The 12,614-nt window shown below is 50.2% G+C and overlaps 5 protein-coding genes across 5 annotated transcripts; 3 read left to right on the top strand and 2 right to left on the bottom strand.

The window, feature by feature from the left end:
• Positions 1-457: 457 nt before the first annotated feature.
• Positions 458-1,847, top strand: KY384_006174 (uncharacterized protein; the record flags this gene model as incomplete). The annotated part of the gene is made up of 3 exons (XM_044814670.1): positions 458-713; positions 1,083-1,520; positions 1,570-1,847. 3 exons carry the CDS (start codon positions 458-460, stop codon positions 1,845-1,847), a joined length of 972 nt encoding a protein of 323 aa, XP_044668820.1.
• Positions 1,848-4,200: 2,353 nt separating this feature from the next.
• Positions 4,201-5,299, bottom strand: KY384_006173 (uncharacterized protein; the record flags this gene model as incomplete). Its single annotated transcript, XM_044814669.1, has 4 exons — positions 4,201-4,229; positions 4,286-4,633; positions 4,689-5,070; positions 5,117-5,299. 4 exons carry the CDS (start codon positions 5,297-5,299, stop codon positions 4,201-4,203), a joined length of 942 nt encoding a protein of 313 aa, XP_044668819.1.
• Positions 5,300-6,576: 1,277 nt separating this feature from the next.
• Positions 6,577-9,794, bottom strand: SEC24 (COPII subunit; the record flags this gene model as incomplete). The annotated part of the gene is made up of 5 exons (XM_044814668.1): positions 6,577-6,604; positions 6,851-7,449; positions 7,499-9,103; positions 9,196-9,525; positions 9,597-9,794. The coding sequence occupies 5 exons, from the start codon at positions 9,792-9,794 to the stop codon at positions 6,577-6,579; spliced, it is 2,760 nt and encodes a 919-aa protein (XP_044668818.1).
• Positions 9,795-10,292: 498 nt separating this feature from the next.
• On the top strand, positions 10,293-11,111 carry KY384_006171 (uncharacterized protein; the record flags this gene model as incomplete). The annotated part of the gene is made up of 1 exon (XM_044814667.1): positions 10,293-11,111. One exon carries the CDS (start codon positions 10,293-10,295, stop codon positions 11,109-11,111), a length of 819 nt encoding a protein of 272 aa, XP_044668817.1.
• Positions 11,112-11,672: 561 nt separating this feature from the next.
• KY384_006170 (uncharacterized protein) lies at positions 11,673-12,538 on the top strand (the record flags this gene model as incomplete). The annotated part of the gene is made up of 3 exons (XM_044814666.1): positions 11,673-11,713; positions 11,760-11,886; positions 11,936-12,538. The coding sequence occupies 3 exons, from the start codon at positions 11,673-11,675 to the stop codon at positions 12,536-12,538; spliced, it is 771 nt and encodes a 256-aa protein (XP_044668816.1).
• Between the last annotated feature and the right edge of the window lie 76 nt (positions 12,539-12,614).

Genomic DNA, 12,614 nt, shown 5'->3' with positions numbered 1-12,614 from the left:
CAAGGCATTGCTGCCCAAAGCCAATTTGGTCTCGACGTTGAATAGTCTCAACTTTGTAGACGATACCAACGGTTTTGCGGAGATGCGGAGGTGACACGAACGCATGGCTTGACTTGAGCTGGCCACGACATTCATCGCGCTGGATCCAATTGTGGTGGGGAGGATAGTTGTATATCATGTATAAAGGGGTTGAGAAAGATTGGCTTGCAGAAGCCCGGCCCGTTCGGGCTGATCCGAATCTGTCAGCAGTGACGTGACCGCCCAAGCCGCCCATGGCACCGATGTAGGAGTGAAATACTCAGTCAATTCCAACAACCGAGTGCTGAGAATACCTAAGCCGTCGCAAGCCTCAATCCCGCAGCGTGATCGTCTTTGAAGTGGTGTCAAACCCAAGAAAAGTCACCGCCAGAAGCCAAGAGCCAAGAGCCAAGAGCCCTTGTTCACCTGAACTTCCAGGATGACTCAAGCTATTGACACCCTGACTGAGAAGCTCGAGGAGCTCTTGATGGCACGTTATCCGAAGACAATATGCCCCTCGGAGGTGCCGCGTTCCTTTGAAGCCGACGAGCTCAATGCCATGGGGGTCCTATCTTGGAGAGAGCTCATGCCAACCATACGTGAGATCGTCTGGGACAAACGCGAGAAGAAAGAAGTCGAAGTTTTGCAAAAGGGCCAGATAATTGAAGGCTATGTCCAACTCAGAGACGTCACAGGTCCGATACGTGTGAGAAATAGGAGACCGATATGAAGAGCAACTTGTGCTCTTTAATGGCGCCGCGACGAGCACTTTTGAGGCGAGAGAAGATCGCATGTGAAGCGACAGCAGACCTCCGAGAGCCTCATCATGCTCGATTACGAAACACGTTTTGCCTCAATTTTCCTGCACGGGTCTGCAGGCTTAGGCAGCAACAAGGCTGTGACTTTTGATCCTTCGCATGTAAATTGGGCGTCCTCAGCCTTGCCTTACCTTAAGTATAAGCCGAGGATGGCTTTGTTTTCCTTCTAAATACAGACTTTCGCATACTTGTTCTGCCGTCAATTGATAGCGATGGACTCTTTGACCCTCCCTTACACTTTACCAGACGACTTTCTATCAGAGCCCGCGCAATGCATTCAGAAGAAGATCATCAACTTCAAAGAAGAAGCCGACCTTCCCGAATACGATGGCCTGTATGCTTGCGTGCTTGATGATGTTTTCACTGCTGAAGAATGTACTCAATTGACCCGAGCTGCCGAATCCACAACAGATGGAGTGTGGGAACAAGGTACGATTAACGTTGGAGGAGGGAGACAGCAGAAGGTGACAGATGTAAGAAATTGTGGAAGAATCTTGTGGGACGATCGAAATTTGGTTGCGAAGATCTGGTCTCGTTGTCAAGATCACCTACCCGAACTTAAGGAGTTGAAAGACCAACCCAGGATAGCGGCTGGGCCAGCAAGAAGGAAGGAGACTTGGGAGATGACCAGGCTCAACGAGAGGATGCGGTTCTTGAGCTATGTCGAAGGGAACTACTTCAGACGTTTGTCACCGCCAGTCTTCCATCCCGAATCATACTGACCTCACGGTAGCCCACATGGATGGCTCCTTCGCCACTGAGGGCAATGAGGAAATATCTTACTACACGCTCCATCTCTACCTCAACGAGCCCTCTCAAGACTCCCAACTCGAAGGGGGAGCCACAACATTCCACTCCATGAACATGAGGAAGGATTTCAATGTCATGCCCAAAGCGGGTCGTGTCCTCATATTCCAGCAACGCAGTCTCATCCACTCTGGCGCAGATGTCATCAGTGGAGTGAAGTTCACCATGCGTACGGATCTAATGTACAAGAAAAAGGCTGAGTAGATTCTTGAGCCTCCCTAAGAAACACCGTCTAAATGCCGTACCCTCAAAACTCCCACGCTCAATGCTTGCATTGTCATACAGATCCCTTCCATGCACCACCATCTCTCAAATCTCACTCTACCCCAAACAACATCCATCCCTCAACCTATCCACAACTCCCATCCTGCGGCCCCTCCCCCCACCTTTCCCTCCACCTCCCACAATCAAACACCCTCTTCCCCAACTTCCTATTGACCTCATTGTGCGCCTCACACATCCACCTACTCAGCCCGTCCTGCCCCTCCACGCCCCTCCTCACCTCATTCCCCGGCGTTTTCATCCACGACCGAAAATCCTCCGCGCAATGCCAGCACGGATACAATTTCCCGAAAAGCGTCAGGAACTGCGCCATTTCAGTTTTCTCGGTTGTAGTGGGGGCAGGAGGGTACGAGGCGGCGAGCGTGTGTAGGAACGTCCAAGTTGAGCGGCCTAGGGTTTCGACGTCGGGGGGACAGTTGGAAGGGAGAGTTGCGGAGGACGCGGTTTTTGCGGCGGCGGGAGAAGAAGAGGATTTGGGGGGTGAGGATGAGGTTTGGTTGGCCATTTGCATCCAGGCGCTCACGGAGGTGCAGGATCGGCAGCTTAAGACTCATCAGCAATGCACACAAGTTAAATATACAAGGAGAATATACGGTTTACCATCCTTTCCCAGCACCACGCCCTTGGGCAATCGTTTCTTCTCCGCCGTCGCCCGCGCATCGTCTGATGGCTGCGGTGTCTCGTCCGCTAAATCTGAGGATTTTGACGCGGGAGTATTCTTCTGGAGATCAGAGAAGAACTTATCCATGTCTACCGCTCCGAGAAAGCCGCCCTGCAGCCCATGAATAATCAATCTCACGAACTCCAAAAAAGCAAGACATCTCGGCAAAACCTCGGCATGACCTCACCCTCCGCATTTCAATATTCCCAAGCATCTTCACGAAATAACAAACAACGAGAAGAGCATTATACAGAACATAGACATGCCCAATAATCCACCTCTCCTCCTCCTCAAAACCCCCTCCCCAACCCCCGCCAGCGACCCTTACACCACAGCCCTCTCACCGCACTTCACGCCCCACTACGTCCCAGTCCTCACGCACACCCTGCACCCCGATCCGCTAATAAAGCTCCTCTTAAAGCACCTTGATCCACTCTCTCCCTCTTCTACCGCCTCTCCCTCCCCCTCCCCCTCCTCTACACCTACCTTCCCCTACGGCGCCATCCTCCTAACATCCCAACGCTCCGTAGCCGCCCTCTCCACCGCTCTCTCCTCTCCCGTCCTGCAACAAAAACTTCCCGCCTCCACGCTATCGAGATTGAAGTGGGTGATCTACGTCGTCGGCCCAGCTACAGCGAGAGCGGCTTGGGAGGTAGTGAGGGAGAAGTTACCTGCGTGTGTGGTTCGAGGGGAAGGGGCGGGGAATGGGGAGGCGTTGGCTGGTGTGATTTTGGGGGAGAGTGGTGGGGAGGGGGAGGGGTATGAAGTGTGGGAGGACGAGGGTGCAGAGCAAGTTGGGGGAGGGAACGAGGAAGAAGAAGATGGGGATGAAGGAAGGCAAGAGAATAGGGCAATTGCGGCGAATGGCACAAAGGACAGCAAGCCAGAAGCTCGAAGGAAAAAACCCATTCTCTTCCTCACCGGCGAAAAAAGAAGGGATGTTCTCCCCCGCACACTCCAATCCCCCTCTCTCCCCGCCTCCAAAAGGATAAAGGTGGATGAAATGGTCGTCTACAATTCCGCCGAGCTGCAGGAATTTGAGTTCCATTTCCAACAAGCTCTAAGAGGTACAGTGCCAGGGGAGGGACAAATGCGGTGGACGGTGGTGTTTTCGCCGCAGGGGGGAAGGGGGATGCTAAGGGGCTTGGGGCTTTTGGGAGAGGGGGAGAATAGGATAACTAGAGAGAAGATGGAAGAGGGAAGGGAGGAAAGGAGGAACTTCGTATGCTGCATCGGACCGAGCACGAGGGCGTATTTGAGGGATGAGTTTGGGTTTGAGGCGGATGTTGTTGCTGAACGGCCGAGTCCGGAGGGGGTGAGGGAGGGGATTGGGGTGTTCATGGAGAGGTCAGTAGGAGGGGAGGAATTGACAGTACAAGGGGATACAGGAGGGAGGTGAGTTTGAGAAGCTGAATATAATTGCTATTGATGCATGCTTGTAAGTTCAAAGAGATATCCATCCCATGCAGTCCTTGCTCTACGCTGAGTTGATTGGAGGCTCCAGGCCTCGTTGTTGCATGAGATTACCTGTCTTTCCGCGAGATCTTGCCCTTGTGGTAGGTCTTGTAGAAGATACCTGTAGTAATTACTTTCACGGTCTGGGGAAGTGGAGGTCTATCGCATGATTTCTTGGAAGATCAACTCTGAATGTGTTGTCAGCCTGAGTTATAATCCATACCCTCGTTACGCTGCGACTTACCTTTCAGCTGCTCTTTCGTCAAACTATCTTTGTTCTTGTCGAAATCAAAGAACTCCTCTGGAATTGGATCCGCTGTTGGTTCGTCTTCGGGATCATGGTAGGGTTCGAGATATGGATGCCTTAAAGCATCCTCGACAGTAATTCTCTTTACAGGGTTGAAGGCTAACAGCTTTTCCAGCAAGTCAAGAGCTAGGTCAGATGTCTTGGGGAACATAGCCTTCAAAGGGATCTTCTTCTTGAAGGGCAGAGAGCGAATGTACTCTCGCGCGCGTCGCGATTTGATGCCGTAGTAGTCCTCCATTGTGGGCGTGCCCAGAACATCGAGAATCAATGTCAATTGATGATGATCTATAAGATGCGATCAGCGATGTCTCAGCTTTTGGACGAGAAAATCGGAGCTCACAATCTTTTCCTGGAAACAGTGGCTTGCCGTTGAGCATCTCTGCCAATATGCACCCTACGCTCCAGACATCAATGGCCTTTGTGTATTCCTTGAAAGTGAGCATAATTTCGGGAGCTCGATACCACCTCGTGGCAACGTATTCCGTCATGAATCCTGAATTGTCTTCCACGTTGGCTGCCGATCTTGCCAAACCAAAGTCGCATACTTTTAAGTCACAATTGGCATTGAGTAAGAGATTCGAAGGCTTCAGGTCTCGATGCAAAACATTCGCCGAATGCATAGCCTTCAAGGCACGTAGAGTCTGGTAGATGAAGTATTGGCAATGATCATCAGATAGATCTTGTGTTCGTATCACGCGGTGCATGTCAGTCTCCATCAATTCCTATCCATGTTAGGGCGTTTGTAAGGATCGGGTATGAGGTATATACTTGGATCAAGTAGACCTCTGTAAAGGTCTCGTAGTTTCGCGGTTTTTGTATGTCAAGTATGGATATGATGTTTTCATGATTGAAGTACCGTAGCAGCTTCATCTCTCGTAATGTCCGCAGACAGAACATGGAGTGGTCAAATGGGGTGATCTTCTTGATCGCTACTTTCTGTGATGATGGCATGTGAAGTGCAGAGCTGCGGTTGATATTAGTGGTACAACCTCATGCATGATACAAAGCTGATCCATACCAGACAACGCCATACGCTCCTTCTCCGACGACATCTTGGATATCGTATTGGTCCGAGACGTTGAATGATATTTTTCTTGACCCGCCCTGAGGTTGAGGCGGTTGACGAGACATGGCAGGGGACGATATTGGTCCCCAGTGAGATTGCTCTTAAAAATGTGCCAATATGGGCCACAGATCAGGATGCCTAGACCAGCGACTGTAATACAGCTTCCCCTCCGCTTTCATATAGCTTTTTGATATCGGAATGGCGACTACGTAATAGGTAGAGTTGCTGTCACAAAAGCCACATTAGCAAGAGACATTCGAGACTTTGGCGCGAGGAGTTTCTTTGGGTTTGAAGTGGAATCTGTGACAGCCTCCAGGGACTTTGAGGGCTGCTTCAACCTTGTTCATCCTGCGGGGCCGGACGTTGCCACAATCGATAAAAGCGGCTGATGAAACAGCTGTGCTATTTTTGCTATTTGGGCTGGAGGGCAAGACATCGAAACTTGTGAGGCCATCGTATGCATGGGAACGTACCTCTGCTATTGTTGGACTTGCCGCTGTTCAGTTCAAAGGTGTCAGAGATATATGTCTCCCAAGCATCAAGCAATCGAGAAGCTTCTGACTGTGAGTGGAGATACGGCGTTTGCGGTACGGGTGGTGATGTGGTACTACACGTGCCAGAAACGTGCACTGCCTCTTTCTTCGAAGTGAATTCACGGTATTTCAAAGCTCTGTACGCCGAGAAGCGGCAGAGGATCCCACGCGATGGTGCTTATGTTGGCAAAAGCCGTGACGCGGCGAGGAGAGGTGGAGAGCAATCAGCGACTGAGGTCTAGAAAGCCAGCGACAAGCGAATAAGCAGACAGTTTCCATTTGCGGCTGTCACTCAAATAACGCACCTTTGTCTTCTGCTGTTGCCTCATGCGTCCAGAGTCGACTCTTCATTCACGTTGAGCACAAGTGCTATACTATTGTTGTAGGGCGTTTGCCGAAACGGGTGTAGGAGTCGATGCCCAAAGGATTGGATACGGCAAGGGTCAGGTTCTGGTTGTGAAGCTGAAAGCATCCTATGGCCCTACAATGCATTCGAGCTAGTAGTGGGGAAATCATGCAGGGGCGAATCTAGCCGCCGACGCCCGAATTCTCACTCAATTTTATGCATCGTGCACAAGGCCAAGCACAAGGCCAAGTGTGATTGCTTGCATAAGAGCGTGCAATTCTACCTACTGACTCGGACGATACGAGATAGCACTGTAGAAGTAGTGGACATATTCAACGCTTCTTAAATGTTACGAGTCTTGAACGGCAGAGGCAGTCGGTAGCGAACGTCAAAAACTGCACGTGGTCACACTTTCACTTGCCCCTGAATTTCTATGTCTTATTACATTTGACAACTCATATGATTCTATTGGAATGAGCTCAAGAAGCCTTCTGAGTCATTCATCTGCGCTTTCGCATTAGTGGACTTCAATTGAGAGCATTCGAACGGAGACATACCTTCTCTCTCTGATCGTCCCAAGCCATTGCTGTAGACTCACTCCTTGGTCCGCCCTGTCCTCAACAAACATAGACTGTGCCCACAGCCTCATTCCAGGCTCGCCGTCCTCTCTCACCAAGTACAGGTGAGGCACGATAATGCTGCCTACCCCGCGTGATCTATGATCACGGCTCTTCTCCACGATCGCGCGTACTCTCTCATTGATGTCTGTATCGATTACTGGTAACGTCGTCTTGCCTACTTTGAGGTGTTGCCGATCAGGAACCTCAAATACATCGTGAACGAGAGCATCGACTGCCTCTCGGCCAACCCACAAAAACTGTGTCTGGCCGTCGTCGATGAGATACAGTCCGTAGGGAAGAAGACTCTGGGATGAGGGGTTGAGTGGTCGGGGCATCACGGTCTCTCCGGTGTTGTCATCGACTAAACCGATGTTCGTTGGTGCGTGCTCGTCGTCCTCGGAAGGTATGACATCGTGGAGTGAGTAAACTTTAGGGTAAACATATTGGATAAGAAGGGGCAGTGGCAACGTAGAAAGCAGGCAAAGAGCTGCAGAACGCATGTCACTTGGAATCTGGGCGGATTGTCGAAGGCCGATCTATTTCAATTAGCAAGTGAATAGAGCGCCCCCGACCTTCGCAACTTACGTTCTTCCGGAGACCAAGAAACAAAGCAGGTAAGCACCGCAGGTTCGCTGGAAATTGGAGGCCAGCGCCACCCATGTTGCCCCCTGCAAGTTCTTTCCGATACGTCTGTAGAAGTTCTACAATCTTAGCTTGCAGCGCGTCCCTTGCTGCTTCCAGACCACTGCCTAAAGCCCGTTCCACAGCTTTGTGGCTGAAAGTCGTGGCTATTGCTGCTTGGTCCGCAGACGCATATACATCTGCTAGATTCTGTGTTGTTGGTAGTGCTAGAGTCATCACTCGGATGCGCCGCTCGCCATTGCAAGTCGTGTGAAGTACGGCGCTTTGCAAGCATACAACGTTCTTAGTCAAGGTTTCGTCAATGGCAACTTCGACAACATAACCTTGGTCTCGAGGGAATGCTGGGAATGCACAAAGATCGGAGCTTCTGTTGAAGAAATTGCCATAGAATGTACTCATCCGCAAACCTGTGGTTGCCCGCACCCTTAGGACAGCTTCCAGCCCAATTTCGGCGGACAAGTAGTCAGAAAATTCCCGAGCGAATTTGATGGCGTCTTCTCCTTTGGCAGCATTCCATCCAGGATAAAAGTATGTCTGGCCACCAGTGTACCGCGGCAGATTGCTGAGCGATGCAACGTCTTGGTACGAGGATGAAAAGAGGAACATATCGATCGATACCTGATTCTTGGAACACTCTACAGCGAAGCTTTTGTAGAAGCTGTTTTGCGTCTGCAGCAACCCATTTTCCTTGGTCGTACCGAGGAGCTTCTTGTCTTCCCGCATTTCAAGCTTGCCCACTCCGATATTTGGCAAGGTCGAAGATAGTACGGTAAGCTTCCCACCAACCGATGAAATCATTTTGTGCCCAGCTCTCAGAGCCGGGCCCATGCATGAGCCTGCATTCTGCGTTGATGCGAACATATCTTGCAGCTTGCTAAGGAAGGACTCGATATTTTGACGACACTCTGCCAGGGTGACAAGCAAATCTTGCGGCGTGGGCAAGAAAGGTTCGTCTAGATCGCTGACAACCATCATACTCGCGTCGGAGTTTTCGCTACCATCCTGAGGTATTGAGAAATAATGCAAACCAGAATCAACCGCCAGGAAACCCAGTCTCGTCCTTCTATCGGCATTGGGTATTCGATCTAAACTCTCCAAGATACAGCGCGCCGCTGTTGCAAGCAGACCATTGGTGACCGCTGCGTAACTTACATCCAGAAGGAAAAGATAAACTAGTGGCTGTGGCGGCCGGACCATATACTCTTGAGGAGCGACAAATTCCACCACGGAGTGATTGAGCTCTGGTCGCGCCCATCTATCTAGCTGTTTTTGCGAGGCTGCGTCCCAATCAAAGGCTTGAGGTACTTCATTAGTAAGATTACACATATTGCACCTCCACCGATGGCCTTGATCTAAGAAGGTTGCAAAAGGGTTTATATATGACCGACACCTTCGACATCGTGCAATGACTTGGTCGGGTACGATAGGTACTGGGTCTTCGTGATCGTGTAAAGCACCATAAGGCTGGATGACAAGGGCGAAAGGAAGCCGAGACTTTTTCAAAAGATTGTATGTGGTAGGCACTGCATTAAGCGTCGATCGAACGTACTTCGGGGGCAGTTTGCGTCTGGTGATGGTGTTACACTCGACTGTGATTGTCAGCATTTCGTCTGCACTAAAATTACCGAATTCATTCTCACATTTGGAGGTAGAATGATCGGCGGTGGTGGTAGGTCCAGCTCAGATACGTTGAGAGGCGCATTCATAATGTCTGTGGGATAGAGCTGGTTCATTGGTAGCCGCCCCTGCGCCTGGGGGTTCTGGGTCATTGACATTGCTCCCATCCCTTGTGTAACGGCGCCAATGTTGGGATGCTGAGGAGCTCCACCTTGGGCCGGATAACCGGGCTCTGGAGGTTGATAGCCGCCAACATTGGGAGCTGGCTGGCCAAAGCCTGGGGTACCAGGAGCTGGAGAAGCTGGATGAGAGCCGTAAGATGGAGCTTGGTATCCCCCTTGGGCTTGCGCAGGCTGGCCGTAGCCTCCGTAACCTTGGTCTTGTTGAGGAGGAGGATACTGGCCTCCCCCTACTTGTTGGCCACCCAATGCCGCATTTGCTCCCCCCCAAATTCATATGCTTGGCCTGCGTAGTGCCTTTTCTTCTTGCCTTGATTCGGAAGTGCTGGTGTAGCTCCTGGTGGACCTGGTGAGGCAACACCTCCACCGTCGTGTTGACTCGCATCGTACTCTTCTTGCTGTGGCTGCCCATGTTGAGGGTAACCTTGCTGTGGCGTTGCCATTGACACCCTTTTCCCTCCTCCTCTTCAACAAACCAAATTGGAAAGCGACGGGGTGATTGCGAGGCGCGATCAGGATATATGTGGTTACTTTGTGAGGATGTTATGTGTCCTTTAAGTGTCTCCTGAGTTCGCTGGGCGTCCGAGTAAAGGGTTTATCGGAGCACGTTGGTGACTTCGCGTTCATGACTCATTGGGATGAAGAAGCATCTCTTCAATGCAACTGGGCTACGCTGGAATATGGACAGGCATCAAAATACTTTAAACATTGAGCCTGTATCATCGCATGAACTAGGCAGAATAAATTACATATCCAAGGGCTCTTGGCGCGTTCCAGGCGTTGATTCAGGGGAGACGGAGGCTCTTAAATTACACGCTTGGGGTACTGTAAACTTGGTCTGTTGTCCTTGGCATTGAGACATCTCAAATGATATCACAGCGGTGCTCAATGCAAATCTCATCGGATAGCGAGTGTGTCTTTGCATCCAATTACAAGGAAAAATGGCACACGATTCTAAGAATTACGTGCTTGATCATCAGGAGGAGAGTGTATCTTCTCATAGGAGGCGAACTGCCGCTAACTCGCTTGGCTATTTACTGAGTTCGATCAAGCCAGACATGCAAATACTTGATGTAGGCTGTGGTCCAGGATCCCTTACGGTTGATCTAGCAGCCTTGGTACCAAAGGGTAAGGCAACTGGCATCGAGATTAGCGATGATATCATCAAACAAGCCAATGCTTTGGCTCAAGAGCGAAAGTTGGACAACGTCGTCTTCGAGAAAGGAGATATCAAATCTCTGAAGTACTCTGATAACACTTTCGACGTAGTGCATGGACACCAAGTGCTCCAGCACCTCGCTGATCCCGTATCTGCCCTACGAGAAATGCGTAGAGTCACCAAGCCTGGAGGCATGGTCGCTCTTCGGGAGGGTGAGATAAGTGGACAGATATTTTTTCCGGCCATCGCTGGAATCGCCGAGACTTCGGATCTGACCTTCAAAGTAATGCAAAGCCAAGGTGCCAATCCTGGTGGGGGCCGACAATTGCTAAGTTATGCTCTGAAAGCAGGCTTTGATATGTCTGCTGTTGCTGTCTCATCGAGCACCTACTGCTTTGCCACGCCTGAAGATCGGAATTGGTGGGCAGACATGTGGGCATATCGCTTACTTCGCTCTTCACTTGGAACATCCGCTTTAGAGAAGGGGTTTGCAAGTCAATCGGAGCTAGAGGAGTATGCTGAAGGTTGGCGGAAATGGGCGTCTGAGGACGAAGGTATGTGGTCGAATATCAATGTCGAGATCATTTGCCAAGTAGCTTGAGGTAAGGTTATCTCAACACTTCCTAGAACTCCAATCAGTCTCCTTCCAGCAGCAATAAAAAGCAAAGGTATGCGAGAAATGACTTCCTTGAGAGCAACTTGATTTTCCGAGTGATCGATTTGTCTTTTGAAATCCATGACAGATTGCATTTGCAGCTGCAAATTCCATACTCATAAAGTGATATCTCGGTCGCTGCAACAGTCATCTCGCGTAAACCAAAACATGATAATTTACCTTCCGTAGGTTTCCACCTCTAAAGAAGATGGCTTCAAGGGTGATTTATTTCCTCTAGAGTAATAAAGAAGCAGTGACTGCTGAACCTATTTGGGCCAATGTATCGAGTGAATGATTCCCATAATTAGCTAGTGTCTCTACGCTCGAGTTAAAAACCGGTTCTAGCATTCACACTTTATATTTCCACCGCCACTTTTCAGTGAAGCCTGCCTTATCTGTGTTGTTCCTTGCGACCGGATTCTCTCCACGCGTCTGATTCCAAATCCTGACAGCGTTACAAGAGGCGCTTTACTCGCAATTATCTGCTCATTACGGCAAGCACAAGTCATGTATCCCGAAAACGAGGACCTCAGAGAGGGGTTGACTCAGTAAGGATGCCTTCTGCATAACGACTCAAGACTGACTACCGCCTAGATTGCTCGAAAGCGGAGAATCTACTGACCTGATAGTTCGGACTGCTTTGAGGCACATACCTGTACATAAGCTTATTGTCTGCGCTCAATCACCAGTCTTGAAAGCAATATGTACAAGCGGGTTCAAAGTGAGCGAATTGTTGAAGATTTCGTCTCTCATAACTCACTTATGGGCAGGAAACATCTAGCAACATCATTGATCTCACGGATGACAAGTCAGAATCGATTGAGCGCCTCGTACATTTCTTCTATGATGGTCATTACTACGTTACCGAGGAGGGTCCAGGAACAGTCGGGGAGGTCGAGTTGAACCTATCGGAGCACATCGAAATGTATGCACTAGCCGACAAATACGACATAGATGGGCTGAAAAAAGCTGCGATACAGGGTTATAAGATGACGCTTGACCTTGCAACAGGCAGAGAGACAATAAGACAGAATATAAGAAAAGCCCTTCTCACTACGCTGGCGAAAGTATTCGAGTCAACTCCAGATAGCAGCAGAGGACTTAGGGACGCGGCGATTATGCACATCATCTCCTTCGCAGACGACGTTGTCTCTGACCAGAAGCTCAAGACGCTCCTGTATGAGAGGTGTCAAGAAATACCACACCTCAGTTGGGCCATCATGTGCGGAAAGGCTGGCAACTTTTGTCTGAGCTGTAAAAATACCGGGCAGACTAAATGCCCTGAGTGTGAGCAGCATGAAAAGGTGCAGAAGGCACGAAGGCACGAAGCAGAGTGGCACGAAGGAGGGTTGCACGGAGGATGGGGAGAATGACGATAGGTAAAGAGCGCTCTCGCCGTTGAAGGGACATTCAGTGGGACCGTCTTTCACGCAGCGTGGCATGGAGGAT

Source organism: Bacidia gigantensis, assembly GCF_019456465.1.
Source record: "Bacidia gigantensis strain McMullin 20006 chromosome Unknown contig_246, whole genome shotgun sequence".
Lineage (NCBI taxonomy): Eukaryota > Fungi > Ascomycota > Lecanoromycetes > Lecanorales > Ramalinaceae > Bacidia > Bacidia gigantensis.
This window is presented reverse-complemented; position numbering and strand designations above follow the sequence as displayed.